Source organism: Amaranthus tricolor, chromosome 7 (genome assembly GCF_026212465.1).
Source record: "Amaranthus tricolor cultivar Red isolate AtriRed21 chromosome 7, ASM2621246v1, whole genome shotgun sequence".
Taxonomy (NCBI): domain Eukaryota; kingdom Viridiplantae; phylum Streptophyta; class Magnoliopsida; order Caryophyllales; family Amaranthaceae; genus Amaranthus; species Amaranthus tricolor.
Genome location: NC_080053.1, coordinates 13,398,001 through 13,425,500, shown reverse-complemented (window position 1 = coordinate 13,425,500; position 27,500 = coordinate 13,398,001). Strand labels below are relative to the sequence as shown.

Here is a 27,500-nt window from a genome sequence, read left to right as displayed (position 1 = left end):
AAAATTGATGAAGAAAATGAGCAAGTGACCGTTTCTCCCGGTTATAAACTGGTCAGGTATCCCAGGGGAAAACACATGTCAAAGTTGGTATTATTCATGGTTAATTGAAAGTTCGTATTATTGTTGGGAAATCAGTGAAAATTCGTATTATTCAGGGTAATTTTTCCTATTGCAAATATATGAGTAATTAAGTAATGCGCACATAACGTATAATTTTACAAGATCTCAACTATACACAAGCTGGAATATCTATGTTACTAACAATCTGAGAAGAATTTGAATTTAATTAAACTCCAAAGAACCAAAATGATGAGCCCGACAAAAGAGGCAAAGATCTGTGTATTAGCTAATTTTTTTCCTAAAAACATTGTGATTTACAAAAATCAGAAAAACATTTAGAACATTATGAATTCAAAATGTCTTTTCTTTTAACCTTTCAGTTGTATAAACTAGTAGCTACTTGCTTATTACGATGAGGATAGATAACTTCAGTAAGGAGGTGTTTGGTTTATGGCTTTTGACTTAGGTTTTTAGTTGACTTTTGACTTTTGACTTGTTGGTTGGTCAAATAGCCAAAAAAAAGTATTTGATAAATGACTTTTAAAGCAGCTGAAAAACTGGCTTTTAAGCCAAAATGAAAACACTGCTCCTAATAGCTTTTTTGGTTGGTTTTTGGCTTGTTGACCCACTTTTTCTCTAAGAAACAGTCAACAACCAATACTTAAATTTACCAAACATCTCTACAAAAAGCTAGTTTTTTCAGCTATTTTAAAAGCCAACAAAAACAGCCAACACTTCCGGCTGGTCAAACAAACCAACTAAAAAAGCCAACCGCTAACAACCAACAGCCAATTGCCAAACACCACCTTAATGCCATAGCGACAAAGTCAACTATAAATCAGTCCCAGTGATTGTCCAACTAAATTCTCATTCATCCAGTCCGCTATCATGGTAAATACATTCAAATAGGGCTAATGTTAAGAGATACAATTACAGAGGTTTAGGAGGGAGAGGGGGGGAGGTTTCGGATTTGGGACTCATGTACAAAGTGTGTACAGCCAGTCTACTGTTAAGCGGCGCTGGAACAGGTTGTGGCAACTTATGATGCAACAACAGTAATCATTAAAGCGAAGTATTTGGCTCACCGACAATCAGCTGAATTCGTAGCAAAACACGATTCACCAGCATTGTCTCCAACTGCAATATCTCATTTTAAGGCAGAGACCATACTCTAAACTTGCCTCCGAGCACACATCAATTCATGAATAACAGCAAAAGCTGCAGCTTGTGAAACTTCTTTCATTTAGCAAAAACCAGAGCATAATCTGCCTGCAGAACATCAAGAATTCAAGACAAGATTACGACTTTTTCAAGTACCATCCTCAAATTTCTCTTGGTAATTGTATCTTCCAGCATGAGAACTGAAAAGAAAATCTCTTTCAAAAATGTCTAATGTTTTTTCAACAAGCGATTTTGCATATACTTCAGTAGAGGGCCCACACTGCCTCAGTGGACATTGACACTGTTAGAAAATAACTACGACTACGGTTATGTGATAAAGCAAACTTCTATATCTTGGCATACCTCAATAGTCAATATCTTCTTGGCTTCTGCTGAGGAGGGTAGCCAGACAACATTCCAGGATCCTTTCGTCTCTGCTGCTCCGAAATGATAAAACAGATTAGAACACAAGTAAGCAGCAATAGCATCACCTAGTTTTGAAGATACCACTCAAATTAAGCAGTATAACCTGTTGCTGTGGATGAACTTGAGAAGCCACACCTCGCTGCATCGGCATGCCTCCAGGATTCATTCCACCACCCATTCCAGCCTGAGACGAAATGTTATAGGGTGCTATGCCTTGTGGCTGCACTCTTTGCATACCAACCAGTGGCATTTGCCGAGGTACATTTCTATTAGGGACAATATGAGAGCCTTGCATATTGCCAGCCACTGCATTTGGAGGTGGGGCCTAATAGAAATCATGAACCAATAAGCACGTGCACTGATTAGTTTCTAGATCAAACAGCACACGACTACAAACATACTCAAACTTCGTACATACAATAAAAACAAGGCACCAGATATGCCAGGCAAACTGACAGGAAATTTAAGCAAGCACCAAAAATTTTTAACAGAAAAGATTCGTCATTCCGGCAGAAAATTTGCCAACGCATATAAATAGCAGGTGTAAGTTCATAAACACGTTCCCAGATGTCTTAATGGTTGAAACTACTCCAATCCGTAAGTCATAAAACAGAAGGAACATGAAGAACTAGGTTTAATAGTTGTTAAATGCACTGCAATACACAATAACCTTCACTATATCAAAGCACCATGTTATAAATTCTCTAAACCCCAGGGGTCTTATAAATAAGGGAGGAAATGGAAAACATACTCTCATCCTAAGTCATTCATCTGAATTCAGCGCACTATCCAAAGGTAACAGAATCAATTTTCCAAGTGAACAGAGAAATTATCAATTATTTTTCCTCTAGCCTGATAAGACTAATAGCTTTTGATTTTCCTCATTGGTTTGAAAAATCTAATCAGATGATTCAGATCTTTCTCCACCAGTCTACATATCTAATCATTACTAGAGCTCGAATGGTTACATCTGATACATGTTGGAGATTTTTGGAACAGGATTTTGGTAAGAGAGAAGAGACCCTCATCTTGGAGGATGATCTTATGCACCTTAGTGCACTAGGTATAGTGATGCTAAAAATGATGGTAGTTCTTGATCTGCGATTAAGAGGATCATTAGATTGCTCATGGTCATCAGCAATTCCCAAAAAGAAGGCGAAATTATGTGGCCACATCTAGGTTTGAGTGTTCAAGTTGACAAGCTTGAAAATGTTGGAGTGCAAATCACAAATGGACTGTTACTGATGCTATGCCAGATGTGATCAGGAGAATACGATAGTAACAGAGGCTGTTACCCAATCAAAATGATGAAAGAGGGGGAGGAGGTGTCCCTGTGGCAGATCACATTGAGGCAAATGATTTAATCTGAATTAAGCATATCAATTCAAAGATTGCAACTTACAAGAGATGCAAATCAAAGACCTTCAAAAAAACTTCCAATTATAGTAGCTCTTAATACGGGTAACATTTTGCACTAAAGACATAAGAGGGTGAAGGGTCTCTGCTAAGTGCGATAAAAATGGTTATCAATGTGAACTAGCCTAGCGAGGACACACCATGGGAACTACAAAACATGGTAGCAGTTAGCTTGTAGAAGGTTGCCAACATTCAGTTAGATGAGAAATAATTAAAAAAAGGCCAAGAAGGTTTGTTGGAGAAGCTAGGAAGTAAGAGAATGCTTGTGTTCAGATTTTGTTATAAGATTATGAACATAGAGAGAGAAATCATGAAATTGGTGAGAAACTGTTTTCTTTAGTTTCCCTTTTGGCTTTTCATGAGAGTAAAATAAGCCTCGGGATTGCTTGACAAATAATATCTTCCTTTATTTTTCGTTGACTTTAACTAGTATCATAATCTCCAAGTTAAGTTAGGCCGTCAGCCTAGGCATCTTCTTAGGCAGCTGGAAGTGCCTGTCAATGAGGAAAGCAAAGCATTATGCAAAATGTGAACCACATAGCATGACATCTACTGGTACTAGTAGTAAGAGCATCCTTAACAATGATCTTTTCGAAAGTTCATTGGGACAAACATTGACTTTATCTTGTCAACCATGACCTAAATTAGGTCGTTCATCCAAAGTGTCCCGCCAAATGGTCATCAAATGACCCGGTTGCAAACGTTCGCTGGGTTTTGATTTCAAAAGGCATGCAACATGTCACTCTTTAATTGACGATAAGAAAATTTTGGGGGGCATGCCTGACATGTTAGCAGGAGGGTAGAGGAAAGTGTGCTGCGTGTCATACTTCCATTGGGTGAGTATAATACATATATATATATATATATATATATATATATATATATATATTGAAAGGCTATTGTATTAATTAAATAAATTTTTTTTAAAAAATAAATATACCAACAATCATATTTTTTCGAGATCTATAAAATAAGACCAATTTTTATAGGTTTTTGACACATTTTCAGAAATTCTTATTTTCTTTGCTATTTTCTATTTTTTAAAAAAAACATTCCTCTATTTTCACAAAATACTTCAAATTCATTTTATTATATTCATCAAAATATCCAAAATAGTAAATTTTCCTTTTAATAAAATATAATTATTAAGAAACTAAATATAAATAATAAATAAATAGAGAGAGACAATATGTGTGGATAGAGAATAAGATATAAAATAATGAACTTTACAAAAAGGTCATTGTTAATAAGAATAGGTAAAAAGATAATTTTTAGAAGAGAGAAAAGTTATAAAAAATGAGATGAACTTTTAGGAAAAGGTCATTGCTAAGGATGCTCTAAGGATAGTTCATTGGATAGTCTGAAGTGTGAGATCAAAAAGCTTCTCCAGAAAGGTATCGAATTGGTGTGGCATATTTCCACTTTGAAGATATAAGCTACTTCATGTATATCATAATAAATATAATTGGTTAAAAAAATTATACTCTCTTTGTTCTCTTTTGTTTTTCCGCAATAGAATTTTTCACTTAGGAGAGAGAAATTTAGATAAACTTATAGATGGATAAATCAAAGATAAAGTTTATTCATGTGGGATGTTGTTAGATTCGACTTAATGCATAGTTTTTTATGATACAATTTTTAAAATTTTTTATAATGCCTATATAGAAATATTGAAGCTCAAATTTTGCTTTGAATAGCATGCAAAAAGTAAAGTATGACACATGCGGGAGTACAATGTTTCAATTTGCCTTCTGAAGTCTAGGAATTCCATTAGAGTGATACTTGAACTCCAATAAAAAGCTTGATACTAAGACATAGGTTTCATAGTGCAAAAACAAGACCGCATGGAATTGTATAGGCCTTATCATAAAGGTTTACCAAACCATTATTTACCCGGATTATATAGGTGAAAAATATCCGTGTTTTAGGTCGTTCAAGCGATATTCCAATAATTGGTGGTATGGAAATCGCATCATTCATCACCATGTCCTTTACGCAACTATTTTCGTAACCACATTTTAGCACTATGATAGGTTCTTACTTAAAGTTCAACCAAATGCTTACTCATGATTGTTGTATATAAGACCTTAAAGTGTGGTTTTAGCAACAGACTATAAGGTTGGTGATGATTTATTGTTAAGGTACTCTGATGATGATGGTCTACTCTAAAAATAGAGCATGTCATCTTATGTTTCCTACAAGTTGTTCATCGGTTTAACAAGATTGATCTCAAGCCCTTCGTCAAAGATAGCTGATTACATATGAAAGGAGAAATGAATAGGTGGAGGGGGGTTAAATAGCCAGCTATGTAGTGCGGGGTAGAATTAGATATTTTCCTTGTCATGTTATTTTTGTATTGGTAGTTACGCTAAAAATGTACAGCTGTCAAGGGTAGTTATTAGAATAATGTCTTGGGCTATATAAGCCAACACTATTGTATTTGTTCATCATCTAAGAATTGAATAAGAGAAACACCTTGGAGCAGGAAAAGGCTCGAACATTATCAAACGTATTGTCTATATTCTGTTTTTGTGCATCTTTGTTGTGGTGGGAAGCTTGCAGTCTATAACATATTGATTGGTATCAGAGCCATTGATCTTATAGGGAACCCGACCAACCAACAGAGGCTGGAGCAAATTGAGGCTGATCTTGAACGGATGAAAGACCTATTCTTTGAACAAGTGGAGGCATTGGAGGAAAGAATGTCCAAGAAATAAGATATTACAGACAAGACTTTGGCCAACTATTAGAGGTGCAAACAAAGTCGTTGGAGAAGGATACACAATTGGTACATGACCAATTGAGGCAAAAAGAAGAGAAGAGAAGAGGGGATAATGAGGAGAGGAAGGAGATGTATTAATAACACCATGTTCATAATCAAGAAAGGGGGAAATGGAGGAAGTAATTGGAGAAACAAGAGGCTTGACTTGCCCATTTCTATGGAGAAGACTCGGATGGATAAATATGAAGGCGGAGAAATATTTCAATTTCTACCAACTTTCCGATGAAAAGAAGGTGGTGGGAGCAGTGGTCTGTTTTGAGGTTGAGGCACTGATGTAGTATAGATGGGAGAATCCAAGAAACCCTGTGGTGTCTTGGGGGGACTTAAGAAGTAAGATATTAAGGCATTTTAGGACATCTGACGAGGGGGATATGTATGAGCAATGGTCGGCAGTTGAGCAACACGGGTCTATGGCGGAGTATCGAAGGGATTTCGTGGATGGGGTTACTCACCTGGACACAGTGCTGTAGGCGATGTTGATTAGAGCATTCTTGAGAGGGTTGCATGAAAACATAAAGGAGTTAAGAGTCTTGGGCCCACCACTTGGGAGCAAACCATGGACTGGAAGGAAAGGATTAACCGGAAGTTGGTGTCGACGTCATGGATCGGCCGAAAGCTTGGGACCAGTACCGGCGGCAAGGCGATGGCCACAGAACCCATATTCAACTAAACCCCAAACCTAAGCCCCAATTTCGCACAGTTGTCTCCAAACCATAACCCTAAATTCGCCCCAATTCAATAAAAAACCCTAACTGGAACCCTAACCCTACAACTACCCATAACCCAGCCTCATATAAGTGCCAGCGAAGGGAGGTGCGATAGAGAAGGGAGATAGGTTTATGTTTTCAATGTGATGAAAAGTGATCGAGAAAACACATTTGCAGCCGACGGGAGCATAGTGTAAAATCAAGGTCGCATCGCATCCCGTTCGTCGCGTTGTAAAGGTTTTTAAAAGCGACGAACCAAAATTTCTCGCGTTGTAAAAGGGTAAAAATAACCGTGTTTTGTGTCCTATCAAGAGATATTTTGGTTTTGACTGATATTTAGGCGTTACGATAAACGCTATCACTCCCGTTACCGCATCATCATTTCGTTACCGCAATCGCGTCCGTTACCGCATTTTTACTCTTTGTGCGGGAGTTAAGTGTGCTAATAGGTACGATGGAGGAAGAGGAGATGGCGTCGGTGACGGAGGAACAGGCCAACGGTGGAAAGAGTGAAGTGGGGAGTTCGTGAAGATATCCTTAAACTCGGTCATGAGAATTTCTAATCTTAAAACTATGAAGCTTGTGGGTAGAATTGAGGATGAAGAGGTGGTGGTAATGATTGATCCAAAGCCTACTAACAATTTTATTTCAACCCATTTGGTTGAAAAATTGAAGTCGGACAGTGAAGAGTACGGGAAGTATCGAGTGATCTTAGGGAAAGGAGAGGAAATTGTAGGTCAGGGAATGCAGCTTGAGACCAAGGTTGCAGGGGCCGAAAATCAGGGATGATTTCTTGTCCCTTCCGTTGGGAAGTTCGGACGTGATACTAGGAATTCAATGGTTAGAGAAGTTGGGTCCGATGACCACCAATTGGAAGACCCAACACATGCAATTTGTGTGGAACAATGAGCAGATAGTTTTGTTGGGTGATGTATCGCTACGAAGAGCAAGGGTATCGTTGAAAGCTATCTTGACGGAAATACATATGGAAGAAGGTGGAGTATTAGTGGAGTGCAAGGGATAGAAGGGGCAGCTGCTAAACCGATTGTACCACAGTTACTAACCAAGGTCGTTAGCCATTATCCCACTATTTTCCAGCCCACCCACACCCTACCACCACAAGGAACCCACGACCCCAAATAAACCTTAGAGAGGGAAGCAACCCCATCAATCTGAGGCCCCTCCCATACTCGCACATTGAAAAGAAAAAGATAGAGAGAATGGTGGAGGATATTCTTAAGGCGAGGGTCATACAACCATCTACTAGCCCCTTTTCGAGCCCGATTATATTGGTGAAGAAGGATGGATAGTGGCGATTCTGTGTAGATTATCAGGCTTTGAACAAGGCAACCATTCCCAACAAGTATCCCATACCCCAACCACTGATGAGTTGTAAGATGAATTGCATGGTTTGCTAATTTTTACTAAACTTTATCTCAAATTTGCATATCGTCAAATACGTATGAGGACTCAAGACATCCACAAGACCGCATTCCGAACCCACGAAGGACACTATGAGTTTGTGGTCATGCCCTTCGGGCTAACTTCCAAAAAACCTTTGCGATCAAAACGGATGTGTGTGGGACACGACTAGGGGCAGTTTTGATGCAAGACCACCATCCAATTGCTTATTTTAGCAAGGCTTTTGGGGTAAGGGAAAGTAGCAAACCGATTTACGGGAAGGAGTTGATGGAAATAGTGATGACGGATCAAATGTTGAAACCTTATTTGATTGGGAGGCGATTTGAGATTAAGACAAACCAGTTTGAAATTTTTGTTGGAACAGCGAAAAGTTGGGAGTGAGTACCATAAGTGAATGATGAAGCTAATTGGGCATGAATTCTCCATTGCGCACAGCCCGGGAAAGAAAAACGGGTTAGCTGATACGCTATCAAGGAGACCTCAAGCGATGGTGGAGTTGGGAGCGTTGTTGAGTTGTTTAGAGGAGGTACGGAAGGATCATGCTTTGGTCAGGATTTGGCAAGCTTTAGAAGAGGGAACAACCACATCTAGATGGTTTAGCCTGGAGGAGAGCAAGTTATTTTACAAGGGAAGATATGTGTTATCCAAATCTTCACCGTTTATACCCATTATATTACGAGAGTATCATGACTCTCCTATGGGAGATCATTCAGGGGAACTTAAGACTTACTTAAGGGTAGCCGCAAAGTGGTATTCGGAGGGCATGAGAGGCCAAATCAACTGTGAAGGACTGTGACATTTGTCAGAGGGCAAAGGCATCTTATAGTCAACCGACGGGTCTCTTACAACCATTATCTATTCCCACACAAGTTTTGGAACACATTACCATGGAGTTTATTGAGGGCTTACCTAAGTCGGAGGGCAGTAGTGGATCGGCTCACAAAGTTTGCTCACTTTATTCTTCTCGCACATCCATTCACGGCATTGAAGGGGGCGAACAAATTCATTAGAGAAGTGGTAAAGCTCCATGGGTTCCCACATTCTATCATTTTCGATCGAGACAAGGTTTCATGAGTATTTTCTGGCGAGAGCTGTTTCGGCTCCAACATACAGCTCTCAAGCGTAGTACCGCATATCACCCACAAATCGACGAGCAATCGAAGATCGTAAATAAGGCATTGGAAACATACTTGAGATGTTTTGCGAATGGACAACCTGGGAGGTGGGCAACATGGGTGCATTGGGCTGAAATTTTGTTATAACACCTCCCCGCACACCTCAGATAAGGCATTATATGGAAGGGTTCCTCCACATGTAGTTCATTTGAGGCATAGTCAAACAAAGGTGGATAGTATAAATCAATTGCTTCAAGAACGAGATGCCATTTTAGAAGAATTACAATTCAATTTGGTCAAGGCATAACAAAGAATGAAGTTCTATGCGGATAAGGGATGGAGAGAGCTTACATTTAATGAAGGAGAGCTAGTGTTTCTTATACTACAACCTTACAAGCAAAGATCCTTGGCTGCCCACGCAAAAGCTAGCATGGACACACTATGGCCCTTACAAAGCTGTGAAACGGATTGAAAAGGTTGCATATAGATTAGAGTTTCCCAGTTCATGTTTAATACATCCAGTGTTTCATGTCTTGCAGCTAAAAAAAGCCCCTAGGGCTGATTCACCAACTACCTTGGTACCTCCCATAGCTGCGGATATGCAAGGACTAACACAACTACAGGAGATACTACAAGTACGAGGGCTTGATGGATGCAGAACATTTGGAGGTTTTGGTTCAGTGGGAAGGAAAGCCCAAGTCAGATGCAACAGGGAAGATATGCTAAAATGTCAACTACTTACTCCGACGCTCACCTTAAGGACAAGGTGGTATCTTTGGGGCGGGTATTGTCACGCCAGCTATGAAGCAGAGACAACTGATTACATATGAAAGAAGAAATAAAAGGAAGGTGGAAAGGGTAAATAGCCAAGATTGCAGTGCGGGGTAGAATTGGTTATTTTCCTTGTCATGTTAATTCTGTTTTGGTAGTTAGGCTGAAATGTATAGTTGTCAAGGGTAGTTATTAGAATAATGCCTTGGGCTATATAAGCCAACACTATTGTATTTTGTTCATCATCTAAGAATTGAATAAGAGAAACACCTTGGAGCTGGACAAGGCTCGAACATTGTCAAAGCTACTGTTTATATTCTGTTTTTGTGCATGTGTGTTGTGGTGGGAAGCTCGTTGTCTATAACACCCTTGTAGAAATACTAGCTACTAAAATGGTCCATTATAACACAAAATGGCACATAATATTTTATCAATTCCAGTAAAAATGTTCTAAATAAGCTGTGTCTCCTTTGGTAGCAAGGAACCAGACAAACAATCAACACACACAAGAACAAGGGAAAATAGTGTAAAGTACTCTGAGACCAAGTACTCTGAGACCATCTGAGAGTAGTCTACAATTGTTGTTCAAAGTTTTTACTAACAGAAAGAACTGGAATAAAGTAGATAATTTAAACACTTGTGTGGTTATGATGAATAAGTTTAAGAAAAGGGGTTTCATCAAAGTGGTTAGATTTCTCTTTTACAGGATTGAGTAAGGACAATTAGAGATTAGATCTCTCTTTAATAGGGTTTTTAGATCGTTATATAATATTTCATTTCATTTTATTATTTCAATGTCATTAACTAGCTCTTGCCAGGGTGGGGTTTGTGGGTTAGATGTATTCAACCTTACCTGTGTTAGTGATAACACTAACAATAAAGTAATTTCTAATTGACCCTTGGTAGCAAAAATCATGTGAAACTTCACATGAATAAGAATTAGAAATGAAAACCACTTCAAATTATACAAATCAAACATCTCCACACCACCCCCACCTCTCTACCCATAATAGATGCGCATACAATTCACTTCAATCATTTTTGCACCAACTCCTACGCTAAAACCATTCATGAAAATAGTGATAATGCAAGGACCTCTCCATTTTGCTTCTCAATGGTCAATTTAACTTCATCTCACTTTTCTCATAGAATAAATTGTCCAACACACTTACTAGAAAGACAAAAAATTGAGATAAACAGCTACAAAACAACACAAAGAAAGGATGTGACAACATGTCATTACCCAAAGTTAGGTGACTCCCGCACAAAGCTGAGTTTGAGTTGGGGTCGGTCGGATGTATGCAATCATCCTATTGTAATAACAAAGAGGGTTTTATAGTTGACCCTTGATTGATAAATTTAGAAATGCAAATCTTCCCCATTGTAATATCAAAGAGCGTGTTTATAGTTGACCCTTAATTAGCCATTTTACAATATTTTATTGTAATTCAAACCAAAGACCATAAAGCAAGGATAGCCGAAGAAGTGACAACAAACAGAACAAAGCCTTATGATGATAAACTTCACACCATAGTAGTGGATTTTCAGAAGCTACAAGCAATAAAATGATATTTGTACCTGTTGTGGAGGTTGAATATTTGTTGTTCCTTCAAATTGAGTATTGCTGTCAACTGGTCTAGCAGGATAATGGATAACTTTCTCTTCAGGTCGAGTAGGTACAAATGCACTAAAAAGATTTCAAAACGGTTACTCTCTTTTAACAACAAATGAACCAATGCACCATTGGCATGCCTTAAGATCAAAATAGCTGAATTAAGAATGAGAACTTACTTGCGACCTGGCAAAGGCTCCATCTTGAAGTACCTGTATGCAGCCAAGAAAGACATTAATATGATATTAATAAGCAAAAAAATTTTAAGTCTGCAAAGATAATATAAAGCATAATTCTTTATAGAAGGTGCTAAATTTAACGTTTCAATCAACTGATGCTTGAGAACTGAAAAAAACATCATATAATAAAAGCTACCTTTTCAAATGATTCTATTTAATTGAATAGGAAATCAGCTAGGAGGAACATCAGAAAAATACATGAAAAGAGGAATTTTGTTGATGACTATAGGAGATTGACCCATAATTCATGCAGTAGACCCCATCTTACAAGATCAAGGCTTTGGCATTGTCTCATTATTTTTAGCTGTTTTTTGTTGTTAGTCATTGATTGGTGTTTAATTTGAGATCTAGAGTTTTTGAAAACCTCACATATGTTAGTCTTCTTTTAAAGACACATCCGTTTTCACCCATATAAGCCCAAGCCGTATTCCATATCCCTACTCGGGTTATACGGACACTGGTATAGCACAGGTGAAAGTCAGTCCAAACATCACAGGTTGAGGGGCATGCATCTCACAGAAGTTCTAAGATTTAAGATTTTAACAGTAGAAAAACTTCAAATTAACCACCAGCAAAGTCTTCAAAGTGCTGAACAGCCATGATATTGAACATTACCCAAAATTTCTATCAAAATATGTTTGGAAGAAAGGTCACTATGGGAAATGAGGCTAGTTGTTTGATGATTGATAATTGTGATGTTAGATTCATTATGTTTGATGGTGTTGTGAGAACATTTTCTGATGTCCTTTATATTACAAGTTTGAATTGACATGTAATTTCCCTTGGTACTTTAGATAAATAAGATTTTAGGTGCATTGGTGATGATAGAGTCTTAAAGGTTGGTATTCCAAAATATCTATGAAAGTATCCATTGATGATAAGGGCTTGTATAAGCTTGTTGGTACAACCTTAGATAGTTTGGATTATGTGTTCACCACTTCAATCGAGGATGGTGATGGCGATACTTCTTTGGTTAATTTTGATTCAAGTAGCTCGAGTTTGAGTCCAATTTCCACTAACAAGTTCATAGGTTGTATGTTCTTGATTAGTAATTAAATCATACTTTTTGTGAGACCTTACTACGTAATTTGGTTCCTTGTGCTTTGTTTGTATTGTACATATGTATTAGGCTAATGCCTATTTAGAGTTGTTTTGGGGTGTTGGTATTCTAGAAGGTGGTCTTTATGACGTGGAAGAACTTAAGTCAATGTTGATTTGATTGTTCTATGACATATTTTAAAGTTTATCCCTAAAGAAAACCAAAAGCTCAAAAAGAAAAAGCACAAAGCGCAAAAAAAAACAAAAGAAGAAAAGTGCAAGGCGCATAAGGCATGCGCCTTTCGTATCTAACTGAGCTTAGACTAAGCGAAACGATTTTTCTAGAGCTTACCTTGGAGGCGCGCATTTTAAAACTAAATTGTGTAATAATAAACATTCAAACAAAAGACTGAAAAGTATGCATAAATCAAATACATACTATATGTAACAAAGAGGGCAAAGCAAGCACAAGGAAAATGAATGAAGAAGGGAAGAGTAGGCATGGGCTAACCTCCCCAGTTGCGATCCTGTCCAATAGTGAAAGGCTTATGAAACATAAGTTTTAACCAGTCAAGATCTTTTAGTTAGGTTAGGACAATTACGAGTAATAAAAACGACAAAATTAAGGGTTAGTCTAGGTTAGCAAAATCATGATTCTCAAGCCAACCATAATTATCAACCATAGTACAATTCAGTTATGATATAAAGATAAAATTACTATGATGAGATTGGAGTCATACTCGTGCTCAAGAGCTTGTGCAGCTGTTATTCGCTTACGAGGATCATATCTGCATACATTGTAAAGGGTTGACGTGATTTGAAAATCAATCAAATAGAAGTACAGACCACAAGAACACTACCAACGATTTGATCCCAATCAAATGAGGTCACTACATAACAAGTTCAGACCATAAAATGAAAATGTAATTTAGAAACTTACAGGCCTCCGGCAACATATGATTGATTTAGATGTTATAAACTTAGAAGGTCTAAAAAAATTAAAAAAATTAAAAAAAGAAGAAAAGAAAATTATGACCTATCCCTTCCCCCCAGCCTCATTTTCACGCAAAAAATAGTTAACAGCTTTATACTCGATACACATAACACACATATCCCCAGAAAACCAGAGTTTCAAACAATTGTAGCAGAACTTACTCAAGCATTTTGGATAGTAGATCATAAGCAGGAGTTTTGGGAGAGAGATGCACCACACTATAAAGTCCAGGATTGTCACTGTAGAGAACATAGTATTTCAAATGAATTTCAATTTTTTAAAATGTGATCCTTAGAAAAAATACAACATTGCATTGACCTAGTAAAGATAAAAAGGTTGTTTTGAATTAACCCTAAATCCTCACAAAGATGCTTAAGATTTTACAAAACTATTTAAATCAAAGCTACCAGCTATTGCCATTTCAGACAGAAACAAGGCACAAAGTCCTTAAGGAGAGAGAAATAAGAGCAATTCACTCACTATTTATGCCCTTGAATATGTTGTGAATCTTGTTGCCAATGAGGAAGATTCACAAGTATCGGCCACTTATCTGGAGTAGGATGACCTAAGGTAGCAAATTCTGGATTTAAATAGGGTAATTAGGAAAAATACAGCTGCTTTTGCTAGCTAGCTTACCTAAGACCTTGAATATTTTGTCGAGTTGATCTAGCTGCAAACAAATGGCATCCACATTATATAGCAACACCACTACGCAATATAATAAGAGAAAGAAATCAACTTATGTATTGAATCTACAGCTCAAACATTAATATAAAAGTCTATAAAAAAGGGAGTGTAACCTTTTTCCAACCTGAAAATGATTTGGTGTGCCTTTGACCTCTGTACCTTGAAATAATGGCTTCAAAGTCAGAAGCTCAGCAAATATGCAACCAACAGCCCACATATCTAATGCATATGAAAGGCATACAGTGTCAGGTTCTAGCCAGTGATCGAAGGAAAGCAGTAGTTGTACAAAAATAAGGGGAAATGACAATCCAAGACATTAGGTAATGCCCAGAAAAAAGCAAGGCATGAAGGAATGAAACAATGTATAACTTGCATAATCGAGCAGAGACTAGATATAAGGGATACCAACAGCACTAGTGTAGTGTTTAGCCCCTAGCAACAACTCAGGAGCACGATACCAAATTGTCACCACAACCTGCATGAATGATTCACAGATAAAACAGCTAAATTAGAAAAAAGCAACCACCATCCAGCTCATACAATATTCAGAATCCTCAAAGAACAAAAATAGATATCCTTCAGAAATTCCATAAAGAGAATCAGAAAACAACTTGACAGACCTAATATTTTTGATAAAGATGCAAAACAAAAGAGAATATCCAATATCTCCCCTCGTCAAATGAACCTAGAAACAATTGGTGTCCGACAAACACATACATTTAGAAGCACTTTGTGTCCTACAAATACACACTTGAAAATTTCATGGTGTCTGTTAACTTTGTTGTGATTTGTGAACCTAGAACCAAAACTATTCATCTTCCAAGATACTATCACAACACGATCAACAAGTAACAATTTGGAGCTCAGACAATTATTCTACCAACCACACTGAATGTCACACAAACTCTTAAAGTGTACATCATCACTTCAACCATTTAATAATCTGAAATCTGGATGACTAGACTGTTCTTTAAAGTGCAAACATCTTAAACTATGATGTGCAACCGGCTGCCTACTGTATTAAGAAACCACTTGTTGCCATTCAAACCTCCTAAACCAACTTACAATATCTTATTACCCTAAGGGCATGCTTGGATTGGGTATAAATATTTAAGGGGTGAAAAAAAGTCAAAGTAAAAAAATGAAGTTGATAAATGAGAAACTGGTGAAATTTGATTATTGTAGAGGTGGAAGAATGGTTGCAAAGTAATGAAAAATAAAGCGAGCTCTATTTCCTTCATTTTACCTTCTTGATAACTATCTCAACTACTTCAAATGCATCTCTATTTGCTTTCATTTCATTAGTTTGACTTTCTTTCCCCCTTAAATATTTACACCAAATCCAAGCATGCCCTAAAAAGAAAAATCACAAGACTATTTAATTTTAACCCCCTCTCGAGAAAATAGATCTTTTGGAAACTAAACTCCTATCCCTCACAATGGTTTGTAATCATAGGACCATGCAATAATTCCTCCTCCATTTCTCACCACATCTCTTCAGTTTGAATAATGCTATAAATAGATACATACTTAATAGGAATTAGTCAACATGTGGTTTATGACAATGCGATCCTAAATTACACTTTATAACTAATGATACCCCAAGGGCTAAAGGATACAAGAGCATCAAAGAGGATCATGTAAACAACGGTACCACTACTTACCCCATTATCAGCCAGCGCCTTTAATGGAGCTTGATATATTCTTGCCAATCCAAAATCAGCAATTTTAACTACCCCCTGCTCTTCACCTTCACCCATAACCTTGTAAGAACATTCCAAAATACATAATAAGCATAGAACACAATCATTTAGGGAGATCACCAACGCAAAACTAGACGAACAAAATTCAACGTCTTACCAAGATATTTGATGGTTTCAGATCCCGATGAATTATCCAATTACTAGAGCAAAGGCATCGAAAGATTCAGTAATTTGTGGGAAAATAACATTTGTATATAATATTGCTTTTCAAATTCCCAAGAATACCTATGTAGATAATTGAGTCCATTCAGCAACTGCCAAAGCAGTGATTTAACTGTGTACTGATTGATTGGCTGATTTACCTTATCTCGATGATATCTAATGATCTCCTGCAATAACAACATTAATCCCAACAATGTGGAGCAAATAAACGAGCACATATTTCCCCTAAAACTATAAATAAAATAAACAAATACAGCTAGAACAATGGCACAAATATGCAATAACGTTATAGAGACTTATACAAAGACACGCAAAATGACTGCTATTAAATTTTAACTGAAATAAGGAATGAGGTACTCACATACAGATCATGCTCAGCGTAATCAAAGGCCAGATATAATGACATATCTATATGATTGATGTGTACATTCACAAGCTTAACAACATTCTCATGGGTTATCTCTCGTAGCAACTGCATTGAAGGGAATGAGCTTAGAAAACCAACGAAAGAAGCAGCAATCTTAATATCCTTTCACAAAATGAACAGTATAATGAAATGAGATTCTTTTAAGTAAAAAAATCAAGAGGATAGTATGTGTATAATAAAATAGACTTAAAATGACCATCTAGAAAACAATGGCTTAATATGTTGATATGACACTCGTTAAAAACATTGCAAAAGATATCCTTAGATGCACGCCACGAAGGACTAACTACATTGCATCAAATCCTTGAATAAAACCAACATTTACTAATTACTACCTCTCCCATCACAGTATAACCAACATAGTGAAATCATAAGTTTGCCTCAATTCCATTTCCAACCCAGAATTTAACAAGTGTGAACACCTTTACCCAATCTGCTTAATGAATTTACAACACGCCCAAAATAACCTATGAATCGTGTATCATTTGCAATTTGTGGGGAGGTTGCTGAATTAGGCAACACAAGAAAAACTGAAGTTAACAAACTAAGAAAGACCACAACATCGATTTCCATACACTTTGAGTTCCACTCAAAAACAACCCATCTTAAAAAGTTGAGCTTTTGCTCCTGCATGACAAATAAGATTACTCATTACTACATCATATTTTCCAGCACAAATAGCCACAACAATCAGCCACCATATATAAGCTGGCACATCTTACACTATAAAGATGTCTAAGTGTGTAAAATCCTGGCCCTAGGGAATCTCAGAAAAGAAGATATACTTTCCTCAAAGGGACAACTATAGCGGTCAAAGAATCATCAACAGAGTAGTCTTAAAACCCCATCACCCTTTTTCAAAACCTCAGATAGCAATCAAACGATATACTAAAGTATATATTTCCAATCTTAAAACGCCAAATAAAGCACCTTACCGACACTTTAATGTAAGCGAACATTTAGATATAATTTAATAACTTCGTTATTTCTACCATGTATGTAGTATGCGTACTTCACTTGATACCATAGTTACATGGAACGTGATACGTAAGCTACGTTCCGCAATCCAAGAACATTCGTTTCCAATCACCACGAAACGGTGTAGAAAACTTTTTTTGAAAGGTATTTTAGCCTTCATTTACAAATTAAAGAAAAAATAAGGGAGAAAAAAACGAGATGAAACCTAGAAATCTAAAAAAAGTGCACTTAAAAATAATTTCTTAACGCATAATAATCATTTATACATAATGTATCTCGTAGTACCCAATCGCTTCTGAGTCAATCTGGGTTGTGTTCCGTGCTATCGTTCCCGTTCCCCTTTCCAAATCAAATGTCGTTCCAAGCAACAATGCTTGATTCCCATTAATATAACATGGGACGATTTGGGATACAATGCTTAATAGTATTCCATACCCGCTTTACTATTGTCTTCAAACTGCCATTTTTTGTTCCCATACACCCATCCCCATATTGGCACAACCTAGGCCAAAATGCCCCACCAATGATAAACGAAGATAATTGTAAACATGGTATCAAGAATTGTAACTACTTGATGAAAATTTAAAAACTTCTGCTACTATTGAGAAATTTCACATAATCCAGCAAAACTCTAAAGCTATTATTTTTCCATCCAAAAAGTATAAAGGCATCCAAAAAAAGACCCAATTTTAATTGGAGCAACTAAACTGTGAATGTCAAAAACTCAGTAGAGTTCCGTATGTTCAACACAACATAAAACCCTAATTCACATTAACAATCAAAAAAACAACCCAATCCTTACTTGGCCAACCAAAATAAAAGAATGAAAATGCAATCTTGAAAACATGAAAGAACATTTCAAACCACCATATTAAACAATAACAACAAAAGGTATGAATTGTAAGAGAAAAGGAGAAAACCCATGAAACACTAATTGAAATCAACAATTAAAACACAATAAAATAATAAAATCAATAACATAGTGAAATTCTGTATACTCAAAACAACACAATACCCAATTCAAATTAACAACCAAAACACCAATAAAAAACCAAAATCAAGAACATAGTGGAATTATGTATAGTCAAAACAGCATGTGTCTTAAAAACCCTATTTCAAATCAAAAATCAGAACACCCACACAATAACCAAAATCAAAAACAAGTGGAAATTTGTACACGCAAAACAGCACAAACCCTAATTCAAAATAACAATCAAAACACCCAAAAAGATACCAATAAAAAAACAAATCAGACAATCAGATTAAACAATAACAACAAAAGAAATGAGTAGAAAAGGAAAAGGAAAAGGAAAAAACCATAATTTCACGAATGGCAGTAGGGGAAACACCATCACCATCTTTGGACTGTTTGAACTTCTTAATAGCAATAGATTTGCCACGATGAGGTGAAGGAGGTTTAACTCGAGCTAAGAAGACTAACCCATAAGTCCCTTCCCCAATTTTACCAATTAGATCGTATTGTTGTAGCCATTCTGGTTTGTTACTGCTGCTGTTGTTATTGTTTGAATGTTGTTGTTGATGTTGATGATGTTGTTGAAGGTGATGGTTGCTCAACATGCCTCTGTTACTCATTGTGAATGGTGTTGTTACGATTAAGCATGTTCTTCCATGAGAATGGATGATACCAATCTTAACTCTTCCCTCTTCGTTTTGTAGAATTCCCCCAATTTGATTTTTTTAGCCTAGGAAAAATTTTATGTTTTTCCTTTTGAGATGAGAAGCGAGGCCCTTTACTTCTTGCATTGTTTGTGCGCTTGACTCATTCAACATAACACTTAATGGTTTAATTATTGCAAAAATTACCAAAAAATAATTTAATATAGGAGATTTCAAATGGTAGCATCTAATTTTTATGAAACGTCAATGATAGTATTTTTGTATGATTTTTTCACATAGTAAAATCAGTTTATACATTATTGTTACTTCTCTTAATAATCTTGCTGCATCTTTCCGATAATCGCTTGGCTCTTCAAGTTCTTCATGGTTTGACTTCGGATAATAAAACTTTTCGGTCTTTGGTTCAACACATGACTCCTATTCCCTCTTTTGATACTCTTCGCTCTATGTTAAAATTGGAAGAGCGTACCAACCATAAACACTCTTCTACCGCTCTGGATTCGGCTATTGTTGCCACACCTAAAGACAATTCCGACCATTTTACGTCCCGTGGTACCCCCCACCATCGTGGTGGCCACTGTCAGCCTCGACGTGGTGGCCGGAACAACCGTAGCAGCCATCATGGTTTCAATAGTAACTTTGGCCAGCCACTATAGCGCCACAGCAGGCCCAATTCTTTTTTTGGTCCTCAGCCCATCAGTAACTCTCATCTATCAGGCCCATCTTCTTTCCCTTGCCTTCTTCTCCATGGCCTTACTGGGCCAATTAGCCTTGGGCCCAACCTCTTGCCCCCTTTCCTACTACTCCATGGGCTCCTCATCCTACACAAAGCATTGCCTCTTCCTTTATTGCTAGACTTCTTGGCCCACGGCCGGCTCAGAGTTATAACACCGGGACTAATACTTCTATGGGTTATATGTCTACGGATATTGATCAAGCCATGAATACTCTTTCTTTTTCTTCTCCAAATGAGCAATTTTACATGGATACCGGTGCCACATCTCACATGACCCGATCTCAAGGTAATTTAATGCCACATTTTCCTTTAAAGCATCAATTTAATAATGCTATTGTTGTTGGTAATGGTCAAATGATTCCAATTCATGGTCACGAGCAACTTTCTTTTCCTTCCTCACAAAAACCCCTTACTCTCAAAAATGTCTTATATGTTCCCAAACTTATTAAAAACTTAATTTCTGTCCGTAAATTTACTCATGATAATACGGTTTCCGTTGAATTTGATCCCTTTGGATTTTCTGTGAAGGACTTGGCAACGGGAAACATCGTTCTAAGATCTAATAACACGGGTGATCTTTATCCATTCCAGTCCACACATGGAGCTTCCTCTACTTCATCCACATCATCGGTATTTTCCGTTTTGTCTACTAGTGTTTGGCATTCCCGTTTTCACCATCCGGGAAATGTGATTTTAACTTCCTTGTATTCTTCTCGTTTAATTCAATGTAATAAAGATCCTAATTTTGTTTGGCATTCTTGTCCTTTGGGAAAACATGTTCAATTCCTTTTCTTAATTCTATGTTTATGAGTTCTAAGCCTTTTGATATTGTTCATAGTGATTGATGGACATCTCATATTTCTAGCCCATCAGGATACAAATATTATGTCCTTTTTCTGACAATTATACTAATTTTTTGTGGACTTTACCATAGCTTTGTAAATCTCAAGTATATGATGTGTTTGTGCAATTCCACCTTTGTTAATACTCAATTTGAACTCAAAATAAAATCTTTCCAATGTGATAACGGGAGTGAATTTGATAATAAATTGTTTCATCAATTTTGTACTAGTCGGGGAATTAATCTTCGTTTCTCTTATCCTTATACCTCTTCTCAAAATGGAAAATCCGAACGCAAAATCCACTCAATCAATAACATAATTCGTACTCTTTTGTGTCATGCATCTCTTCCTCCGTCTTTTTGGCCTCACACCTTAAACACGACCACTTATCTCCTTAATATTCTTCCCTCTAAACTCCTTGGCAATCTCACTCCAACTCACTTACTTAATATGTGTATATATATATGTATGTATATATATATATATATATATATATATATATATATATATATATATATATATATATATATATATATATATATATATATATATATATATATGTATATATATATATATATATATATATATATATATATATATATATGTATATATATATATATATATATATGTATATATATATATATATATATATATATATATATATATATATATATATATATATATATACATATATATATATATATATATACATATATATATATATATACATATATATATATATATATATATATATATATATATATATACATATATATATATATATATATATATATATATATATACATATATATATATATATATATATATATATATATATATATATATATATACATACATATATATATATATATATATATATATATATATATATATATATATATATATATATGTATATATATATGTATATATATATGTATATATATATATATATATATATATATATATATATATATATATATATATATATATATATATGTATACATATATATATATATACATATATATATACATATATATATATATATATATATATATATATATATACATATATATATACATATATATATACATATATATATATATATATATATATATATATATATATATATACATATATATATATATATATATATATATATATACATATATATATACATATATATATATATATATATATATATATATATATATATATATATATATATATATATATATATATTGTAATATCCTTTCTTTTAAAAAAAAAAAGAATAATAATAATAATATTGAATAAATTTCAGAAAAAAAAAATAAATAAAAAATAAATAAAAACATAACCCACCATTAACAATAACCTCCCACACCATTAACAATAACCTCCCACTCTTCCCACTAAACCTCATAACTAACCTCACTTACCTCTTATAAATCAAATCAATTACCCTTAATTTCATTCACATTATTACTCACACTTCCTTTTTCTCCCACAAACTCTTCTTCCATCTCCCATTTGCTTAAAAATTCAAGTCGAGAAAACACAAGATTTCGATATTAAAGACAACGAATTCGTAGACAGAGATTATTAGAAGCGTACGTTGTCTAGGATCGCGTGACAAGGTAATTCTCAATGTCCATCTAATTAGGACTATCCCGTTAGTATTATGTGCTAAGTGATAATTAATGTGTTTAAATGGGTGCATAATTTGATATGACATTATTTTATATGATGTTATGCTTAATATATTCTCAAATTATATTTACTATTATTTTTGTCAAACTTGAATTTATAATTTTTATTTCGATAAAATTTATATTATTATTTTGATAACGAAATTGAATACGATTTAAATTGGAAGAGAAATATTTATGATATTAATTCCTATTGCCACCAATTGATGTTAGAATGGTGATTTGGAAAATGAGATTTCAGTTGGATATTCCTGAGATATATATTTATTAGGAAAAATTTATGATCATAAAATATAATGTATAATGCATGTTTGATTTTAAGTTTGTGTGCTCGCAACTAATTATTAAAATATATTAAATCACGTAAAGTGTAACACGAGGGAAATGAAGCTCTTATATTTGTTGTGATCCAAGTATAAGGGTGATGAACAGGTTGCCCTGTTTGGTTAGTATAGCTGCCGACAGGTATTATTATTTCTGATACTTGATATGATGTTTGGTCTTCCTTCTATTTGTTGTGATCCAAGTAGAAGGGGTGTGCACACTAGGGTTGTCTGGCCTTGAATTATTTGGGGTGACGACCTCTTGTTGAAGTAGGTATTAGGGGTAAAGCCTCGGCCTACTGACGTTCTCGTTCCCTCAAATTTAAAATTGATTATGTGTTTGTCATTATTAATTATCAAATTAATAAATTGGTTTATGTGATAATATATACATTATTTTCTCAAACTGTTTTCTATTAAACTCAGCTATATGTTATTTTCTAAAATTATTTCCAATTTGATTATATTGTATTTTCTTAAATCATTTTCAAACTTAATCGTCTTACGGGATGGAGTTGGAATTACTCAATTTTTTCTGATTTTGGGAGTTTTTCCCTTGTTTTTTCTTGCATTCTTGTGTTACAGGTTATTGATTGCATGGGAATCGCGGAGTGAGGATCACTTAGAAATATAGCTTTTACTAGAGTCGTATTTCAGTTTAAATTTTACCTTAGGTTGTTTAAATTTTATATGGACACAAATTACGTTTTAGTCTTTTCTTATGTTGTAAGACCCTTTGTTGGATTTAAAATTATTAAGTTATTTCTTTGTTGTCAAGCCTTACATTTATTTTATTAGAAGTAGATGTGGCGGTAACACTCCCATGAGTAGGTTTTGGTTCATGTTTTTCATTAAAGGTGTTTTTAAAAGTTCGACCTATTCTGAGGGTGTTATATATATATATATATATATATATATATATATATATATATATATATATATATATATATATATATATATATATATATATATATATATATATATATATATATATATATATATATATATATATATATATATATATATATATATATATATATATATATATATATATATATATATATATATATATATATATATATATATATATATATATATATATATATATATATATAATAACACAAAAAATTCAAAATGAGCTCCTGGCAAACGTTGCGTGCGAAGAGGCATTACCCAGAAGTCAAACAGTCTAAACGTCATTTCACAAACGGTCATCTTCTCAAAAATCCTACACTGGCAGTCCGTCCCTCCTTCCGGCCACCCAATTGGACATACTGACACCCGTCCCACCTGATTAAGGACCCCAACTCTCACTCTCGTCTACCCAGAGGTGTACAAGCAAACTTTGGTGCTGCGAATTTTGGGAAAAGCTACCCAGAAATAAATAATCATCGCCGAATCAACAACCGGAGGAATTCGAAGAATCCGAGACAGATAAGCGATCGTGCTGGTGGTAATCGGGGAGTTTCCCGTCTCCAGTGGAGGTGTGGACCCCGGGAGCCCAACCGATCCTCCTTCACCCTGTTTGTGGATTGCATCCCTTCTGGTATATCTCCCTCGTATTTAAAATCGATTTCTGAACGGGAAGGGAACATTGAAGATGTCTTCATCTCAAGGAAGAAACGGAATTCGACAACTGATTATTTTGGTTTCGTCAGATTTAAACGATTAATTCAGGCACAAAATGCTATCAAAAATCTTAATGGGTTCTCTGTTCGTGGGAAACAATTGAAGGTAGCCATGGCTCGATTCAACAAAGGGGGTATCGCTTTCAAGAATCATCACCCCGAAATCGAGGCCCCTAGGACTAGAATGATCAATAATCCAGCGCTCAGAGATGAACGAAGCTACTCTGAGGTGCTTTTAAATAAACAGCACCTGGGTTCAAAGATAGAAGAGGAAAGCAAGACCATTCCCATTGCATTTTCTCTCACTGTATCTAAGGTGGGGGACACTGCTGCAATGCTGAAACGGGTTGTTATTGCTGAAAACACAGATGTTCTTCACCTTGCTCAAATTGAAAACCATGTCTCTGCTATCTCCGACTCTGTAAAGGGTATGTTCTCACTATCCCCTACCAAAATTTTGATTGTCTTTGCTTGTGAAAATGATGTCAAAAGAGCTGTGACTTTGGACAGTCCTTTGTGGACCGTTTTTGATGATGTTAGACTATAGTCCGAGGGTGAAATGTTTGATGACAGACTTGTTTGGATTGATTGCTTTGGTATACACCCTTTGTGTTGGTCCAAGGAAAATGTGAAGAAAATTGGGGAGAAATGGGGCCCTGTGCTGTCCATTGACAATAGAATCGGAAATCTTGATAGCCTTACTTTTGCCCGTATACTTGTGAGGACCAAGGCACAAAATAGGATCGATACCAGAGTTAAACTGTTTTTTGAGCATAGTACTTGTGATATTTGGGTTAAAGAGTGAGGTAGCTATAAGGAATGCTGTCAGAACAAGAGAAAGTGGAACTCTGTGTATAACCTGGAGGAAGCCGATATGGGAGGTGCACATCAGGGGCAAAGTGGAGATATGCAGAGCCTGGGTTTGCGATGCTCACAGGAAAACAACTGTAATGTAGCGTGCTCTGACCCAATCATCGAAACCCAGTTGTCTGATAGGATTACATCCCCTGATCCTGTGGGAAGGTTGCAGGTTTCGAGTTTCAGAGACTCACACAACAGAACCTGCTCTGTCGAATGCTCTAATCATTTCATCGACCCACTGCTGTCTGATATGTGTTGTAGGCCTATTTCTGTTGAGAACCATGAGTTGTTTGATCCTAATGTGGTAAATGAAACTGCAGGATGGCTCATGGTCTTGTCGGATGGTATCCTTAACCCTTGTGATTAGCTCGCAAACACCTTTATGATGACCCCCTCTGTAAGCAACAAACCATCAAAAACCCGGGGCCGACCTCAAAAGGTTATCCATCAACCAAGTAGCTCTTTAAAGCCGCCCCAAACACCATTAAGCAGCTCCTTGGAAGCCTAGAAAACTTGGGATACCGCAAAACTCTTAGGTATCTCATCAAATGATGAGAATGCTGTAATAACCGACCTCAGAAAATCAAAAAGAATCCTCATATTGGAGGGTAAAACCACTTAACCGGCCTTGCCTCCTTTGGTGTTATTGGTATCTGGTTTAACATGAATTGCCTATTTTGGAACATTCACGGTATAGGGAAAGGTGAGAAAAGTTTGTCGATCAGAAAGATAGTACAGAGGAAGAAGGTTACGTTCATGGGACTTGTGGAGAGTAAACATAAAAACTCTCTCCGAAATAGGATGAAGAGGATGTGGGGTAACGAAGAATTCGACATCTGTGAAGTCTATGCCACTGATACGAATGGGGGTGGTGTGATCGCTGTGTGGGATACGAAAACCTTCAACGCTTCAAATAAACATACGGGAAGTAGATGGATCTTGCTAGAAGGGTGTATCAGTGAATATAATTTTGAGTGCTGTGTGGGTGTGATTTACGGGCATAACGATAGAGTAGAGCGATATGCTCTGTTTGAGGAGCTTAAACTAAGGGTGGACAGTATCAATAAGCCAATCATACTGCTAGGGGATTTCAGTGTTACGCTACATGCTGGGGAAAGAATCGGAACCTTTAGATGCGACCGTAGCATGAGAGAATTCTCGGAATGGATTGCAGATCTGAATTTGATTGATATACCCTTACATAGTGTGAAATTCACCTGGCGACGGAATGAATCGAAAAGCAAACTTGATAGAGGTTTATGCTGCCATACTTGGCTGAGGATGTTCCCGAATCTGAATTTGTTGGGCCTGAATAGATTCCTCTCTGATCATACACTAGTGGAAAAAACGTTTTTTGCTGCGGTTATTTTGCCATTATTTGCTGCGGTTTTGGCCCCCAGCAATAGTGATAGCAGCAAATGTTCTTTTTTAAATGCTGGTAACACACAGAAACTGGGGTCCCAAACCCTTCAGATGTTATGACGCTTGGTTCATGAATCCTCAGTTTAAATTCTTCCTTGTCAATGAATGGCGCAACATTCCAAATGTGCCGCTACACAACAAGCTGAAGCTCCTTGAATCCCCCCTGAGAACATGGCGAAAAGAAAATTTTGATCTCATGGATAACAAAATCGCAGATCTTGAGGTAGTTATACATGATCTTGAAAGAAAAAGCGATGACAGAGTGCTTGATAGTTTGGAGATGGCCAGACTAAACGCAGCCAATAGCCTCCTGCACCAGTGGCTCATCAGAAGAGAAAGAGTATGGAGACAAAGAGCTAGAACATACGGCTTTACCATAAAAGATCACAACTCAAAATTCTTCCATGCCGCGACCATCTTCAAAAGAAAGAAAAATGAGAGTACTCAAGTAAGCATTAATAGCAGGAGAGTTCTTGGGGTTGAAAACCTAAAGGCGGAGATCAGAAATTACTTTGTGCAAAGATTTACTCAAGAACAAGTACCGGGTTTTGATTTCGATCTGGATAACCATCCGAAAATCACAGAAGCACAAGTCGTGTTC

At 36.0% G+C, this 27,500-nt stretch overlaps 2 protein-coding genes across 7 annotated transcripts in view; one reads left to right on the top strand and one right to left on the bottom strand.

Moving 5' to 3' along the window:
* Nucleotides 1-911: 911 nt before the first annotated feature.
* Nucleotides 912-19,524, bottom strand: LOC130817353 (cyclin-dependent kinase E-1). 6 transcript variants are annotated; one of them, XM_057683010.1, is made up of 16 exons: nt 19,078-19,524; nt 16,717-16,827; nt 16,419-16,522; nt 16,291-16,333; nt 16,095-16,193; nt 14,836-14,905; nt 14,555-14,649; nt 14,380-14,413; nt 14,224-14,323; nt 13,905-13,982; nt 13,490-13,537; nt 11,652-11,684; nt 11,439-11,547; nt 1,751-1,972; nt 1,585-1,658; nt 912-1,329 (listed from the first exon to the last, which is right to left on the bottom strand). In XM_057683010.1, the coding sequence occupies exons 1-15, from the start codon at nt 19,351-19,353 to the stop codon at nt 1,593-1,595; spliced, it is 1,488 nt and encodes a 495-aa protein (XP_057538993.1). In that variant the 5' UTR covers nt 19,354-19,524; the 3' UTR covers nt 912-1,329; nt 1,585-1,592. The 6 variants fall into 6 exon arrangements, with proteins under 6 accessions (XP_057538993.1, XP_057538994.1, XP_057538995.1 ...); XM_057683011.1 differs by having other exon boundaries at nt 1,585-1,655; XM_057683012.1 differs by having other exon boundaries at nt 14,224-14,308.
* A 5,966-nt stretch (nt 19,525-25,490) lies between these two features.
* The window catches only part of LOC130818519 (uncharacterized), a 2,055-nt gene continuing 45 nt past the window's right edge, over nt 25,491-27,500 (top strand). Inside the window, exons 1-4 of the mRNA XM_057684685.1 lie at nt 25,491-25,821; nt 26,014-26,085; nt 26,175-26,826; nt 26,927-27,500. The exon at nt 26,927-27,500 is cut by the window's right edge and continues 45 nt beyond it. Of these exons, the coding sequence (XP_057540668.1) occupies nt 25,491-25,821; nt 26,014-26,085; nt 26,175-26,826; nt 26,927-27,500 (1,629 nt within the window). The remainder of the gene's footprint in view (nt 25,822-26,013; nt 26,086-26,174; nt 26,827-26,926) is intronic.